The 18,146-nt window shown below is 41.5% G+C and overlaps 1 protein-coding gene across 1 annotated transcript in view; it reads right to left on the reverse strand.

Moving 5' to 3' along the window:
* The window catches only part of LOC124619619 (medium-chain acyl-CoA ligase ACSF2, mitochondrial-like), a 215,173-nt gene that overhangs the window by 48,134 nt on the left and 148,893 nt on the right, over positions 1-18,146 (reverse strand). The window contains exon 2 of the mRNA XM_047146127.1: positions 11,827-12,007. Within this exon, the coding sequence (XP_047002083.1) occupies positions 11,827-12,007 (181 nt within the window). The remainder of the gene's footprint in view (positions 1-11,826; positions 12,008-18,146) is intronic.

The following is an 18,146-nucleotide window of genomic DNA, read 5'->3' on the forward strand; positions in this document are numbered from 1 at the left end:
ACATCACACAAATGTGCCCGAAAATTTAAAGTAATGACAAAAATGTCTGGTCTTCTGAGCTCAAAATCTTTGTAAGTGGCTGGTCCTCAAAGTATTCAGTTTTAAACACTCTGTGATTTAAGAAAGTCATCCCACTTGTTCACATGTACCTTAATTCATCTTGCATAAAAAGAAATTTACTTTGAAAGTAACACTTATCGAACTACCATTCACAATACTATCCGGAGATGTTAGAAATAGGTTCGATTTAGCAGTTGCCAGAGAATGCCAGAAAACAGGCACTATTGCGCATGCACAGCTGCAGTGGTTTAGGAAGCCCATATGTCTGTATGTATAAAGCACTAATAGAGCTTACATTACGCCATAAAAGAAATGGGACATCCAAGGATACTCTGAGAGCATCAGAATTTCATAAACCGTAATAAAATGCATAATTTGGCTTGAAGTGCACATTGGTTTTTCCAGATCCCCAGGGAAGTAGTTCCCATCTGATATTAAGCTTTTCAGTGTGGTTTTTGCGATGTAAATTTTCTTGGAGCACAAGTACAGTATGATCTCATTTTCGGTTCTTTATTATGGCATCATGCCGTACATGGCAAAAGACAAAAACGTACACTTGAAATTCAGTGAATGGTTGGAACTAGCTAATACTGAGGAATCAAACCCTTCATTTCAAATAAAATGATTGCCTCAGCGGAAAGATTAATAAAGCCAAATTTCTTTGGCAAACTTGCAAAAATAACTTCATTGTTCTGCAAGGTGATTAATGCTTGACTGATAATAACTTGGAAATAAAATAAAAATCAGAAAACTGAAACTAGTAATATATTTTTGCCCTCCATAATTATGTGAATGTATTTTAATTCACTTGATAGCTCCCGACCACTGAAATCCGTTTTGTTTTCATTTGACGTGGAAGCTGTAAATGAAGAGAAGCAGCGAAATCACTTAACACAAACACGGGTCATGTGGAGACTAACCCCTTCTCCACTACAACTCAGACAACTATACACATGCGCGAATCTGGCAGCTAGGGCGCGTGAGAAATTTTTCTCATTTGCATCTGGCTGCTTGTTGCTACTGCCGATACAGCTAACAGCCAAATTTCAAGTAGCAGGAAGCGGGAGAAGGTACTGAGCATGCGCATGAGCTCACTGGAAACTGGTCAAACAAACCTAATGTAAACAGTTGTGATGTCACGCTCATAGAAAGCAGCTTATTGTTGCGAAGTACCATATAGCCATTGCCCTACAGCCTTTGACACATTTCTGCTGTTTGCAGATGCTCGGCGTGCACGGTGTTTTGTTGTTGTAAATGGCACATTTCCTTTGCCACTAAAGGTTTATTATTTTCCTCTCGTTTATATTTTATTGCTGCAGTATTGTTCTCCAGTAGCAGGATACAGTAACATTCCTTGCTAGAGAATCAATTCTTGGCAGTGAAAATTACAAAAATTTAATTGGAATCTAAAACAATGAAAAATTCATGGAATTCCAAAAAATTCCCGGTTTTGTCCCAGATTTTGCCTGGGTTTCCCAGGTCGTATACAACCTGCCTAATCATACTGGGGAAAAAGCTTGGAACACTTTTTATGGTTGTTGTGAGAGGCAGTATAATCTCCCCACTATTGACTGGTGTTTCATGTCTGCCTTACCACAGGAAACTCACATCTTATCACTTGTCATGATTCTTTTCGGTAGGATCTTCCTTCCACATCATAATGGAAAGAAAGTCCACAGAAGTAGTCATCTGTTTTGTGGAATTTTTCATCAATTTACAATACACGCTAGTTTTAAAGCTGCCGACAGATGGTCACTTTCATCATCAACATAATCACTGACAACACTATCAGTTATCACATTTTGTCTGTCTACAGCACAAATTTTGTGATGAATGGTAGCAGTTTTCAAATTTAATGCCACTAAAAACAAAAACAACCAAAAACAAAAACAAACAAACAACCAACCAAAAACAAAAACAAACAAACAAACAACCAAAAACAAAAACAAACAAACAAACAACCAAAAACAAAAACAAACAAACAAACAACCAAAAACAAAAACAAACAAACAACCAACCACAAACAAAAACAAACAAACAACCAACCAAAAACAAAAACAAACAAACAACCAACCAAAAACAAAAACAAACAAACAACCAACCAAAAACAAAAACAAACAAACAACCAAAAACAAAAACAAACAAACAACCAAAAACAAAAACAAACAAACAAACAACCAAACAAAAAAACCAAACAAAAACAAACAAACAACCAAACAAAAACAAACAAACAAAAACAAACAAAAACAAACAAAAACAAACAAAAACAAACAAAAACAAACAAAAACAAACAAACACAAACAAACACAAACAAACACAAGCAAACAAAAACAAGCAAACAAAAACAAACAAACACAAACAAACCCAAACACAAACAAACAAACACAAACACAAACAAAAAAAACAAACACAAACAAACAAAAACACAAACAAACAAACAAAAACAAACACAAACAAACAAACAAACACAAACAAAAACCAAAAACAAACAAACAACCAAAAACAAACAAAAACAAACAAAAAAACAACAAAAAACAAACAAACAAAAGAAACAAAAAAACAAACACAAAAAAACAAAAAAGAACAACCACACAAAAACAAAAAACAAACACAAAAACAAAAAACAAACACAAAATCATACAAACACAAAATCAAACAAACACAAAAACAAACACAAAAACAAAAACAAAAACAAAAACGAACGAACGATGTTACCACCTCATTATCAAGCTCTAAAACACACTAGCCTATTGTGACAGTCAGTGTAGTGACTGTTCCACTCACTACTTCTCGCACTACATGAAAATAGAGATTCTTTATGAATAGCCCTCATTCTCACAAACACACTGCCAGAGACGTGGTATCTTCTTTAGCAGTTTATCATCTTGCTAATACCAGGTGCTATGCTATTTACAGTAGTTTGAAACAGGCCCTCTTCCTCAACCTCCATTTCATTTGAAGGCGTATCTTTGCATTTTCCACTTAATAACCCAAAGATCAGTCTACAGGCACGACATACTGCAATGTTATGCAAGCTCGATTTTCTAGTAGTACTTATGGACATGCAGTCAATCTGATGAGTAACAAAGAACTACAATGTGAAGCTGGTTAGTAAGTACTTGCAATACGGAGATATTGTGTGTTAGAGTGATTAGCTCACTTCTTGCTCTGAAATCTGAACATACACAAGATGCTCCAGACTGATAAATAATAGCCTTGACACATCACAGACCACTGCTGGCTTTCAGAGAATGCTGATCCAGTATTGTGTTACTTTCATGCTAAGAGTCTTATCCACAGGAGGTGTTATTTTCATGCTAAGAGTATTATCCACAGCATCTGGAGCCATTGTAGATTCTATATTGCCATTTGAGAGCATTAAATCCTAAATCACCAGACACCATTGCACTTGGTAAGTGTGCTCATGCCTGGTTTTCTGGTATACTTTGTATTCATATACATGTCACAATGTTGTAAGGGCAATAATTGTGTCAAGTCTTTCATGTCCCTCAACCTCAGTTCAGTCAAATGCCATTCCACCTGGTTTCCAAGTGGTTGTGCTCATTAATAACTACAGCTTACTGTAGACTGCTCTGATACTGCATAGCTACTGCACCAAAAGTAACTGCCACATAATGAATAACCTGCTTCCATGCCTCTGCAGATTGGGAATGGAGATGATGCTGTAAGCTCCACTCACTCACATGGAGCCCTCCTGGGACTGGTAGTTTATAGAAGGGAGACTGTTGTGCAATAAATTTGCTAAAGCAGTGGCTTGACCTGACAGTTGATGCGAACACACAGTTGATGCGAACACCATGTTTTATTAGGTTTGATCCTACTGGCAATGCTATGCCATCATCTTCCTTTGAGTTGTAAATTCATTAAGCCAGTTGCAGAGGAACATACCCTTTGACATGGAGTCCAGCTTGGCATTTTTCACATATACAATTCACTGCCAGAGGTGAAAGGTGCAAGAAGTAATAGAACAAAAATACTTGGTTGAAAAGCTGATATAATCCAATACCTCTTTGGATTCACAGTCTGATCTTACACACACTGTGCCAGACTGAAATTTATACACACACAATCCTGCCATATGGTGAATATAATCAAATGAAACACCAGAAAAATTGCAAGAGGTACAATTTGTTTCTGCAGTTCTTATCGTTCATATACTTCTGAACACCCTTAGCTTCAGGTGATTCAATCATGTAAGTTCTTATTGACTTTATGACTGAGGAGTCTCAATGACTGTTTAAAGTTGAGAATATGTGTTGTTAATAAGTATGGTCAAGTTTGAAATAGGATAATGAATAAAACAAAACGCACTGATTACACAGTGCACACATTCACAGCTGATGTTTGCATCCTTGATAATTTTTATCATATTGACATTGTAGGCTGTGGTCTAACACCCCCAAGACCATGGCCTAATGCCCATATAACAAAAATTACCAAGGGAAGATTTTGGTTGAAAAGCAAAACCCTCTTCCTTCTCCATTCCTCTAGCTTTTTATTTAGCAAATGAAGTGTAAAGCTGTAATTGTGAGACTAGAGTATCAAATAAATGAAAAGTCTTCCCACAAAAGGGAATGCTGCATTTGACTTTTGACTGTGCACAATACGTTGCTTTGAGGGACTCGTTGCCCGTAGGGAAGTTTAAGACAAATCTTATTCTCATTAATTTCTAAAATGACAGTTTTTAAGAAAAGACGCCTCTAAATATGGCAGGCAACCACATAAGCACCATTCATGCAATTGAAGTACAATGTAGTGCCTCCATATCTAGTATTATACTGTGAGTGAAGGTTGCCCTGAAATGAATCTTGAACAGCCACTTGCAGGAGTACTAATTGTATAGAGTTGATCAATGCTTCCTAAATCCACATTTTAAGTGGCTAGTATAGTTGTTTTGTTTTTCTTTCAAAAACTTTGATTCTATGATTATTAACCAAGTGCTCTAGGATCCTTCTGAGGCTGCACTGTTGAATGCAAGCAATCTTTTCCCCAACTAAGGGAGTTATGTCAGTTTCTCTCATTTATCCATTGTGTTGTCCCTCAGATCACATTAAAAAAAATTGAGAATGATTTCCTTGGATACCAAACATAGCTGTTTCAGCCTGTTATAATGAATCTTATCCTTATGTGGTGGTTTGAGAGGCAGCTAATTTAGCATGAAGTTCCCACAAAGAGGGATTGGTTTCCTATCTGAATGTTTACAATATCAATATGGATTTGTTGATCCACATTTATTTGCCATCTGCATGAAAATTTGAGCTTTGATTCTTCAATGATATATTGTGGAAGTATCATGCCACTTAATTGGGATATCTGTTGCAGTGCCTTAGTGAGCACCCCATTTTTGAGTATGGTTGTCAAGCGGACAGCCCTACTTTTGCACAGCATCATCCTTACTGACTAACACTTCTATGGTTTAGGTGAAGTGGATAATGGTATTCTGGAACTTATTCATGGCTTCTTTAGGTTCTCCAGTTATTTTGTAGATGGCCTACTATGTAACCATCAGGACTGCCTGCCTAACACTTTCTGCAGAATGACATCTTTCATTCCACGAGAGACGCATTCTCTTCTAAGGTGTTTGGATGCCTTGATGGCTCTATGGATGGTTATACATTCTAGTCAGTTCTGGAGATTGCACATTTTGCTGGTCAAATACAGTCTGTTGGCTGTAAGGAGTCCAGTTTGCCTATAAAAGATCCATTTTGGTTTTTTGCTTTCAGATATTCCTCTTTTTTGGCAGAACAGCTGGTCTAATTAATCATCTCTGCTGTGCAAGTCTTTAAATATTTCCAATCAAACTGTTTATGTGGTGGTTGGTGAGCATAAAGCAAAGTCAGTGGCTGAAAACAAGGAATGGTGTTTAGCTGAATTTGTATCTTCCCTGTGATCAAAAGAAGTATGCTGTTCAGGGTAGCAGGCAGCTTCAACTACCTGATTCTTGGGGGCATGTTTTACAAGAGCCTCGTAGCTCGCTGTGTTCACAGGAATCTCCTCAAAGGATAAATGGTTGTTGGGGCTTTGGTCCACAAGCTCACTGTCAATGGTATCATTTGGCAAGGAGTATGGTAAGCATATTGGTATGTACACTCCTGGAAATGGAAAAAAGAACACATTGACACCGGTGTGTCAGACCCACCATACTTGCTCCGGACACTGCGAGAGGGCTGTACAAGCAATGATCACACGCACGGCACAGCAGACACACCAGGAACCGCGGTGTTGGCCGTCGAATGGCGCTAGCTGCGCAGCATTTGTGCACCGCCGCCGTCAGTGTCAGCCAGTTTGCCGTGGCATACGGAGCTCCATCGCAGTCTTTAACACTGGTAGCATGCCGCGACAGTGTGGACGTGAACCGTATGTGCAGTTGACGGACTTTGAGCGAGGGCGTATAGTGGGCATGCGGGAGGCCGGGTGGACGTACCGCCGAATTGCTCAACACGTGGGGCGTGAGGTCTCCACAGTACATCGATGTTGTCGCCAGTGGTCGGCGGAAGGTGCACGTGCCTGTCGACCTGGGACCGGACCGCAGCGACACATGGATGCACGCCAAGACCGTAGGATCCTACGCAGTGCCGTAGGGGACCGCACCGCCACTTCCCAGCAAATTAGGGACACTGTTGCTCCTGGGGTATCGGCGAGGACCATTCGCAACCGTCTCCATGAAGCTGGGCTACGGTCCCGCACACCGTTAGGCCGTCTTCCGCTCACGCCCCAACTTCGTGCAGCCCGCCTCCAGTGGTGTCGTGACAGGCGTGAATGGAGGGACGAATGGAGACGTGTCATCTTCAGCGATGAGAGTCGCTTCTGCCTTGGTGCCAATGATGGTCGTATGCGTGTTTGGCGCCGTGCAGGTGAGCGCCACAATCAGGACTGCATACAACCGAGGCACACAGGGCCAACACCCGGCATCATGGTGTGGGGAGCGATCTCCTACACTGGCCGTACACCACTGATGATCGTCGAGGGGACACTGAATAGTGCACGGTACATCCAAACCGTCATCGAACCCATCGTTCTACCATTCCTAGACCGGCAAGGGAACTTGCTGTTCCAACAGGACAATGCACGTCTGCTTGTATCCCGTGCCACCCAACGTGCTCTAGAAGGTGTAAGTCAACTACCCTGGCCAGCAAGCTCTCCGGATCTGTCCCCCATTGAGCATGTTTGGGACTGGATGAAGCGTCGTCTCACGCGGTCTGCATGTCCAGCACGAACGCTGGTCCAACTGAGGCGCCAGGTGGAAATGGCATGGCAAGCCGTTCCACAGGACTACATCCAGCATCTCTACGATTGTCTCCATGGGAGAATAGCAGCCTGCATTGCTGCGAAAGGTGGATATACACTGTACTAGTGCCGACATTGTGCATGCTCTGTTGCCTGTGTCTATGTGCCTGTGGTTCTGTCAGTGTGATCATGTGATGTATCTGACCCCAGGAATGTGTCAATAAAGTTTCCCCTTCCTGGGACAATGAATTCATGGTGTTCATATTTCAATTTCCAGGAGTGTATAATGAGAGAGGACAGTAACAGCATCAGTTTGAAGTGCTGTAATTTTGTGGATAATCCATCTGTGCTAGCTCTCACCGAGAGTGGCAGGCTGCATCATTCACCCTGTCTGCACCAGGACGACCTTCCCTGTGAAGTTTGTAGCCCCCTTGTGTAGATGCATGGGAAGGTTTACACTGAGTCAATTAGAGACACATTGAAGTTCTTAGTGAAGGTATAGCTGCTCTGCATGTTCTGAAGTCATTTATATTCACATGTATGAGGAAGAAACTTAACAGATTTCTGTTCCGCTCCCCCTCCCTCCTCCATTCCTCAACCTCAAGTGGGAAAGAAGCTTGAAGCAAGGTATGTTCGATCATCATTGCTTCAACATCAAGTACAGAATCATCAACATGGGAATGTCGTGCGTAGCAAAGGATGCGTGTCCCTTTCTTTCTATCACGTTTGCATATTTTTCTCACTTTTTCTTGGGGGAAATGACAAATTGGATGTCACTAAGGACACAGCCTTTGCAGATTTTGATAGATATTTGTCATTCTTGAAACATTAGACTTTGCATCAGTGATAACACAAAATGCTAGGAATTAGTTTTCAGTGCTGCGGCAAAAGCTGTTTTGAAAGTGTCAGGTTGAGTTGACTCGAGTCTTTATACCAGCATAGGGCATGTACTCTCCTGTATGAAGGCTGGGAATTTTTTTAGTGCCATGCAGAATGGTCTCCTAAGCACTTAACACATTTTTCTGGGAATATACACATACTACCATGCTACACCTCTCACATGATGTTTCACAATTGCGCCCTGTCCTCCCATACCTTGGCGAACACAGAGCATGCATCAATATATTGCGGTAACTCTGGAGAATTGGCTGTCAGAATAAATGCACTAGTCTTTTCTAGTTCTCCAGCAACCATTCTCCTCTCCCCCCCCTCCCCCTCCAAATGACTTGGGAACTCCATCCTCTTCCACAACAGGAGCTCAGAAATGCTCATATCTGTAATATCTATAGCACCATTCAGAGCCTCATACAGTTCTGTAAGTAATGAACATTCATCAAGAAAAACTGTTCGCCTGTTTGTGGGTAGAATATCTTGATACAGGTGTTTCCTCTCATTAAAAAGGTCTTGGCCACTTCCTACAGATCTTTATGAATATGAAACAAACATGTTCAAAAGTTCTATTTTCTTTTGAAAACAGTTAAAATTTTGGACAAACATTTTTTTGTTGTTGCTAGTCGTGACTTTCACTTTCAACTTAATACGTTCTTTCAGAATGTAGCTCCTGTTAATGTTCACTTTTTGTAATAGAAGTTGACCCTTTGTCACGATCTGCACAGTTAACCAAGCTTCATATTTGTAACATACAAAATTCTAGCATCACACATGACTGTTGTTCCAGTATCCAAAGAAATTTAAGTTACAAAGGACTGATGATACTGATGTGGAATGATCTAGGAGGCACACATGACTTTTTTTACATGTCAAGTTCCGTAGGGCCTAATTGAGGAGCAAATCTCCAAGATCGTGGAACATGTCAGTACATGAAATTACAACACAAAAATAATAACAGATAAAAATAAATGTTATTGACCTGAAAAAAGTCAGTTCATAAGTTTAAGTAAACACAATCAACAATACAATAAGAATAAGCTTAATTTTTCAAGGAACTCCTGAACAGAATAGAAGGAGTGACCCATGAGGAAACTCTTCCATTTCAATTTGAAAGTGCATGGATTACTGCTAAGATTTTTGAATCCAAGTGGTAGCTTATTGAAAATGGATGCAGCAGTATACTGCACACCTTTTTTCACAAGAGTTAAGGAAGTCCGATCCAAATACAGGTTTTATTTCTCCTGAGTATTAACTGAGTGAAAGCTGCTTATTCTTGGGAATAAGCTAATATTGTTAACAAGAAATGACAGTAAGGAATATATATATATTGAAAGGCCAGTGTCAAAATACCCAGACTCGTGAACAGGTGAAAGTTCATGAACCTCTTGTTGACCCAACTTACTGCCCAAACTGCCCATTTCTGAGTCAAAAAGTATCCTTTTAGAATGGGAAGAGCTTCCCCAAAATATACCATATGACATAATCAAATAAAAATAAGCAATGTAGACTAATTTTCATGTTGAACGATCACTCACTTCTGATACTGTTCAAATAGTAAAAATGGCAGTTTTCACTAAGTCTTTGAACAAGATCCTGAACGTGGGTTTTCCACGACAGCTTAATATCTATCTGAACACCTAGAAATGTTAACTGTTCAGTTTCACTAATCATATGCCCGTTCTGTGAAATTAAAACATCAGGGTTTTGTTGAATTGTGTGTTAGAAACTGTAAAAACTGGGTCTTACTGTGATTTAGCATTAGTTTATTTTCTACAAGCCATGAACTTATGTCATGTACTGCACTATTTGAAACCGAGCCCATGTTGCACACAACATCCTCCACTAACAAGCTAGTGTCATCACCTCACTTGCCAGTACCCCACTCAGACTCCACATCTCAACCATTATCAACATTGTTAATAATGACCTTTAGCTGCCTGTTGCTAAAGTAAGAGGTGAACCAATTGTGAGCCACTTCCCCTACTCTGTAAGGGTCCAACTTCTGGAGCAATATTTTGTGAACAACACAATCAAATGCCTTAGTTAAATAAAAAAATATGCCAAGCATTCAAAATGCTTTGTTTTGCCCATCCAGTACCTCACAGAGAAAAGAGAATATAGCATTTTCAGTTGTTAAATGACTTCTAAAGCCGAACTGTACATTTGATAGCAAATTGTGTGATATAAAATTTGCAATTATCCTTACACAACAGCCTTTCCAATAACTTTTGCAAACCCTGATGGCATAGAAATAGGTTAAAAATTATCTACATTATCCCTTTCTCCCTTTTTATAAATTGGCTTTACTACAGAGTACTTTAATCGCTCAGCAAACTGACCATTCCTAAAGGAAAAAATTACAAATATGGCTAAATACAGGGCTAACATGTGCAGCACAGTACTTTAATGGTCTGCTAGACACACTATCATAACCATGGGAGCCCTTAGTCTTCAGTGATTTAATTATTGACTCCATATCCCTCTTGTCTGTATTACAGAGGAGTATTTCAGACATCACTCTCGGAAAGGCATTTACCAAGAAAGTTATATGATTCCCTGTAGAAACTAAATTTTTATTGAATTCACCAGCAATGCTCAGAAAATGATTGTTAAATACTGTACATATATCTGATGTATCAGTAAAAGAAATATTTTTACTGAAAACTGACTTTATATCGTCGACCCTGTGCTGCTGACCAGACACTTCCTTCACAACTGACCATATGGTTCTAATTTTATCTTGTCAATTAGCTTTTCTATTTGCATACAACATACTCCTTGCCTTCCTAATAACATTTTTACGCACCTTACAATATTGTTTGTCATGGGCTACTGTAGCTTGATTATGACTACTTCTGACATTTTGATATAATTCCCGCTTTTTTCTACGAGACATTCATATCCCACTAGTCAGCCACCCAGGCTGCCTATTACTGCTAGTACCGTGTTTATAACATTCTAATGGAAAGCAAATCTCCAAGAGCATGAGAAATGTGTTAAGGAAAGCACTGTATCATCTATGTTATCAGCACTATAAACATCCTGCCACTATTGTTACTTGACAAGTTTACAAAACTCTATTGCTGTTGGATTAACTTTCCTACATAGTTTGTAATTAAATATGACATTGGTTTGAGTACAAAAGCCTTTTAGTGTTGAAATTGGTGCATCATGGTCTGAAAGGCCATTCATGCTTTTACTAACAGAATGCCCATCTAGTAATGAAGAATAAATAAAAATATTGTCTATGGCTGTGTTACTGTTCCCCTGCACCCTGGTTGGAAAAAAACACAGTCTGCATCAGATCATATGAATTTCGGAGATCTACCAACATCCATAATTGAAGTCACCACATATAACTAATTCCTGGTACTTCTACAAAGTGAATCAAGAACCCTCTCTAGCTCTAGCAGAAATGCTCTGAAGTCAGAGTTAGGGGACCTATAAACAACAACAATTAGAAGTTTAGTTTTACTAAATCCAGCTGCCATAGATCATAGCATGCATTACCTATAATGAATTTACAAGGTAGAGGAAAGAGGTGGAGGAAGAAGACAGAAGAGGAAGGAGGAACAGGAGGAGACTTCTTTTTTTTTGTTCAAACTGCACACACTGACTGTGACTTGCCTTTTCCTTGACTTCCTGAAATGTGAGGCGGTGGCCCTGGTGCACAGAGACGATGGCTTCACGGTCTCCCCAAAGCTGTGCACTCTTGTCCACCAGTTGACCTACTGTCAGGTTGACAAGAGGAATCTCGCTGGCCTCATGCCAGTAACTCAGCTTCGGGCCCTTGCTGCCACTACTGTACCTGCAAGGGAACAGGAACACTTCATTTCACACTTGAGGTGGCTCATATCTTATTGTCACTAACAGTATAGAAGAAAATTTTCTTTCACACTCATGAAATTGACCACACAACTCCACACACTTCTCACACCCATATTTTTCAACCCAAAGTCAACTCTAAAATACTTTTATTCAGAATCACTATTAAATGGAGGGATTCCAGCCTCCACCAGTGTGCTGGTCACCAGACTCGACCTAAAAGCTCCTGTCGCTAGTCGAAACCCCGCAGTGGTGCACAGGGTCAAGTAAATGCCAAGTTGAGGGCACTGCCGAACCATAAATAACACTCCCATAGCCAAATTGGGATTGGACAAGGGCTCTGTAGAGCCGCAGCAGTGTAGAACAATCTGCACCCCAATTGGAGTTGCTCAGGCAATGGAGGGCATTGAGGTCCAGTCAGCACTTCTGCTTAAGCTGACAAAAATGAGGAAGCCAAGTCAACTGAGCATCGAAAACCAGTCCTAAGAATCGATATGTCTCCACTACAGTGAATGAATCATCATGAACATAAAGTTCTGTGTCCGAATGAATGGTACGATGACAACAGAAGTGCATGACACACGACTTTGCGGCTGAAAACAAAGCCGTGGGCTAGAGCCCATGACTGCACCTAGTGGATGGCACCCTGTAGCCCCCGCTCACCAACGCCACTACTGGAGCAGCAGTACGACATGCAGAAGTCATCTGCATACAGAGAAGGTGAGACGGAGGGCCTGAAAGCTGCTGCTAGACCGTTAATATCCACTAAAAGTAGAGAGACACTCAATACAGAGTCCTGTGAGATTCCATTCTCCTGGATATGGATGGAACTATGGGAGGCACCAACTTGGACATGGAAAGTATGGAGCGATAGGAAGTTTTGGATAAAAATTGGGCATGGGCACCGGAGACCCCACTCATACAATGTGGCAAGGATGTGACGCCACCAGGTCATGTCATATGCTTTATGTAAGTCAAAAAAGATGGAAATCAGGTATTGCCATCTGCAAAAGGATGTACGTATGGCAGACAAGAGAGACACAAGATTATCAGTGGTAGAGCAACCCTGGTGGAAGCTGCCCTGACATGGAGACAGTAGGCCACGTGACTCCAGGACCCAACCCAACCGCCGACATACCATACGTTCCAACAGCTTACAAAGAACGTTGGAGAGGCTGATGGGCTGATAGCTATCCACATCAAGCAGATTTTTACCAAGTTTGAGCACTGGTATGATGGTGCTCTCCTGCCATTGCGATGGAAAGACACCATTGCACCAGATCCGGTTGAAGATGACGAGAAGATGTCGCTTGTAGTCAGATGAGAGATGTTTAATCATCTGGATGTGGATCCGATCAGGCCCAGGAGATGTGTTGGGACAATGTGCGAGGGCACTGATGAGCTCCCACTCTGTAAATTGGGCTTTATAGGATGCACTGTGGCATGTAGTGAATGAGAGGATGTTCCCTTGCAGCCGCCGTTTCAGAGTGCGACAGATTGGGGGTAATTCTCTGACGCTGAGGCTCGAGCGAAGTGCTCAGACAAGTGCTTGACAATCGCGTTTGTGTCGGTAGATAACACGCCATTTAGGGTAACACCAGGAACACCTGTTGGGGGTCTGGTACCTGAAAAGACGTTTGATCTTTGCCCAGACTTGGGAAGGTGACATACAGCACCCAATGATTGAGATGTATCTCTCCCAACACTTCTGCTTCCGTCGTTTGGTGAGATGGCTAACGCGGGCGCGGAGCCGTTTAAAGGCTATGAGGTGTTCCAGCGAAGGGTGCCGCTTATGTTGCTGTAGAACTCACCAAGATTCTTTAATTGCTTCAGCAACATCCAGTGATGACCAAGGGACTGTGTTACGCCTCAGGCACCCTAAAGAGCGAGGGATCGCGTTCCTGCTGCAGAGACAATTGTGGTAGTCACCTGCTCAAACATCACATCAACTTTACCGTGTGGGGGAGATTCAATGGTGACATCAGTGGTGAAAGTTTCCCAGTCCGCCTTGTTCAAAGCCCATCTGGGCAGGTGTCCGTGGGCCTGACACTGGGGCAGTGACCGGAAAATGGGAAGTGGTCACTACCACATAGGTCGCCATGTGCTCTCCAGTGGATAGATAGGAAGAGTCTTGGCCGGCAGATTGATAAATCAATCGCCAAGTAACTACCATGAGCCACACTGAAATGCGTAGCGGCTCCAATATTTAAGAGATTTAAGAGGCAGAGGTCGAACTGAGACAGTAAGGTTTAGACATATCTACCTCGGCCAGTAAGCACAATGCCACCCCACAAGGGGTTATGGGTGTTTAAATCTCCCAGAAATAGGAAAGGTTTAGGGAGTTGATCAATCAGTGCAGCTAATACGTTCAGAGGTACTGCATTATCTCGAGGAAGATATACATTGCAGTCAGTTATTTCCTGAATGGTCCTTATTCTGACAGCCACAGCTTCAAGAGGGGTTTGAAGTGGCACAGTGTCACTACAGACTAAGTTTAGGACAAAAATGCAGACTCCACCTGACACTTTATTATAGTTGCTACAGTCCTGTAATATCACTTATAGCCACAAAGGGCAGGGGTCCGCATTGCCAGGAAACAGGTTTCCTGGAGGGCAACACAGATAGCAGGTGTAAAGCTGAACAGTTGCCGTAGCTCAGCCAGGCTGAAGAAAAAACCGCCGCAATTCCACTGGAGGATGACGCCATCATGAGACTGGGAGGCATGGAACATTCAATGATATAGATTATGCTTCAGAGTTACCTGCTGCCACCAACTTATTGCTTTAGCTGTCTATATCCGGTGAGATCTAGGTCCCCAGTGGATGCCTGAATCTCCACTTCATCTGCAGACGTAGAGCTTGTAGGTAGCAGTGGTGTGGGAGCCACCGCAATTCCCTTGGTCTTAGGGAACTTCTTTTTGGATTTCTGTCACTGCTCCTTGAGTTTCCCTGGCTGGGAGGACATCACTGGCTCAGTCTCCAGGACTGAGGACGAGTGTGAAGCCCTACGACCAGCTGCTTTTGGGCTCTTCAGCTACTGACGTGTGTCATATTTCCCACTAGCAGAAATCTGGGAAGGGAGTGACCCAAGGGACCCCCTTCCTAGCAAGAGAAGCTGAAGATGACTTACACTTCTCCGGCTTAGAAGTGAGGACAGACGTCCCCGATGGTTGGGCGGTTGTTGCTCCCAATTCAGAACGACATTCTGTAGCCTCCCTACGAACAAATCCTCAATCAAATCACTAATTTCACTTGCTATTCTATATGATCATTCCTTCATTAAGAAGTTTATATGTGGTACTGAGACAACTGCTCAGAAATCGCAGTTCCATTTTCGTAACAATAAAAACACAGTTTCACTGATGGCACTCTCAGAAATCATGCGATGGCTGTATGGAGCTGAAACTCAAGACTGAGCATCTGGAAGGAATGGACACACTACTCTACACAAGTAGAAAAACACAGCATTGGCAGATCACTGAAGACTATGGCAACCCACCTGTCATGTTTGCCTCCTGGATCATTCCACATTAGTATCGTCAGCCCTCTGTAACTTTAAATTCTTTGGATGCTGGAACGGAACTCTCGTGTGGTGCTAGAATTTTGTGTGTTACAAATATGAAGCTTCATTAACCATGCAGATCATGACAAAGGGACAACCTCTTACGAAAAAAAGTGAACGTTAGCAGGAGCTACATTCTGAAAGGACATGTTAAGTTTGCAGCGAAAGTCACAGCTAACAACAAAAAAACATGTTTGTCCAAAATGTGTATTGTGTTCAAAAGAAAATAGAGAACTTTTGAGTGTGTGTTTCATATTTGTAAACATCTGTAGGAAGTGGCCAAGACCTTTTTAATGGGAGGAAATACCTGCATCAAGATATTCAACCCCCAAACAGGCCAACAGTCTCACTTGATGAATGTTCATTACTTACAGAAATGCATGGGGCTCTGAATGGTGCTTTAGCTTCTATAGATATTATGGATATGAGCCTTTTGAGCTCCTGTTAAGGGGGAGGATGGCGTTCTTAGTACTTTAAGGAGACTGGACCAGTCGTGAAAAAACTGTCAATATAATAGAAACCATCCAGTCTGTTTGAGCTGTGCTGAGATAACAAAAAGGACAAGTTTGTGACAGCTGGTACTTGATGTACCATTAACATCAGCCCACAGCAGGAACATGGCCTCCTGGAGGGTCACCACCACCACCACCACCACCACCACCACCACCACCAGGAAAAGGGATGCACCTTAAGTAACCGTGCACAAGCAGAAGTTGTTAACTGCAAGTTGCAAGTTAACCCGAGTCTCGCAAGGGCATTTCTGCAGAACGTTTGCCATACCTTCATGTTGTTTTGTCTTGATTGACAAGTTTTTACTGTACTCTTATTTCCACTGCTTCTTTGACGACCATGTCCCAAAATCCATAGGCACAACACAGCAACACTGTCTGCTCAGAAACAAACATGTCCTTTGTTGATGCTGTGCTCTGCCATTGCAGACTAGTCGGTTTGGCCACAGTAACAACTGATGCTGTAGCTGCCATAGCCCTTAGCCTTAGCTGCTCTTTGACTACCATATCAATTTTAACCATTCAAATGGTTTTTATGTCTTGTTTCTCCATTATCCAGACGATCTTGGCTGTTGGCTGCCCTATGTATGGAAGGCATGCAAGGTGCTTTGTTTCTTCTTCTTCTTCTTCTTCTTCTTCTTGCTTGGCTGGAGAGTCCCTGTTATTTGTTTCCTCATGAAAGGTTTGGCACACCTGCTGCAACTCAGTAGGCAGACTTTCCCCTGTCATATTTCTTATGTTCTGTATATCACAGTCGTGAGCATAGATTTTCATTGCTTTGGATGGAGGCAGCTATTGCTGTTTAGGTACAGATTTGTAAATATGGAACGTCCTAATATGCAATCAGGGTCTTTCATTATTAAAAAGTCCAGGAATTGTAGGCATCCATTTTCTTACCATTCCATGGTGGACCTGATGATACTGGGGATCTTTCTGCTTACCAAGAGTGATACGTAACAGATTTGAGATTATGTAAGCAGTCAACATGAAAACTTTTATCTCCAGTACTAACAATCTCGAATATGAATGGAGAAACTTGTAGAGTATTGCACAATACACTTCAAACAATTACATGCTTAGCCCAATTGTACAGGATACATAAGATACTGATCTGTCAGTCACATTAAAAAGCTGCAATGAAAGCAAATAAGTTCACTGTGAATTTAAATGTAGCAGAAACCTCACAGACAAACTCAATTAAGCCACAATTAGTATGATGAGAATCATACATTTAGTTCTCGATGAATGTGAAAGTCTAATTCTATCTGCCAAATTCTAAGAATTTTTGGCCTCATATTAAATCAGTGTGACTGTAATGGCATAGAAGCGGAGGATGACACAAGAAAGGCTGAATATTAGATGTATTTTTCCAAAACTATTTCACTGAGGAAACTCACTCTGTAGTCCCTCCTTTAAATTGTTGCACGAACATCAAAATGACAAATCAAAGTAAGTGACTATAGGATAAAAAAATCAACTGCAAACAATGAGCAGAACAAAGGCCACAGAATCCGACTGGATACCAAAATGATTATACTCACAGCATGCAGCAGAATCTGCTCCTCTTCTTGCAGCAGTGTACTGTGGGTCACTGGAGGAGCAAAGTGCTAATCAGAAGAAAGCATACTGGTAGTTCATTTCTGTTTTCAATTAGAATCATCGAACAGATGCACAAACTATAGGCCTATATCTGTGACATCTGTCTGGTGTGGAATTTTGAAACATATTTTATGTTGACATACTATGACATTTCTGGAAGCTAAAAATCATCTCTGCTGGAATCAGCATGAGTTCTGCAAACAATGATCATGTGACACCCAGCTCACTCTGCCCCCAACACCCAGAAAGCAGTAGATACTGGCACCTAGGCTGGTGCCATGTTCCTTGACTTCTGGGCGGCATTCAATACGGTTCCACTGTGCCATCTAATCAACAAAATATGAGAGTATGGAATATCAGATCCATTGTGTGATTGGGCTAAAGAGTTTGCAGCAAACCGAACACAGCTCATCATTCTCAGAGAAATAGCTTTTAGTCACGAAAATAATGTAG

The sequence above is a fragment of the Schistocerca americana genome, chromosome 6 (assembly GCF_021461395.2).
Source record: "Schistocerca americana isolate TAMUIC-IGC-003095 chromosome 6, iqSchAmer2.1, whole genome shotgun sequence".
NCBI lineage: Eukaryota > Metazoa > Arthropoda > Insecta > Orthoptera > Acrididae > Schistocerca > Schistocerca americana.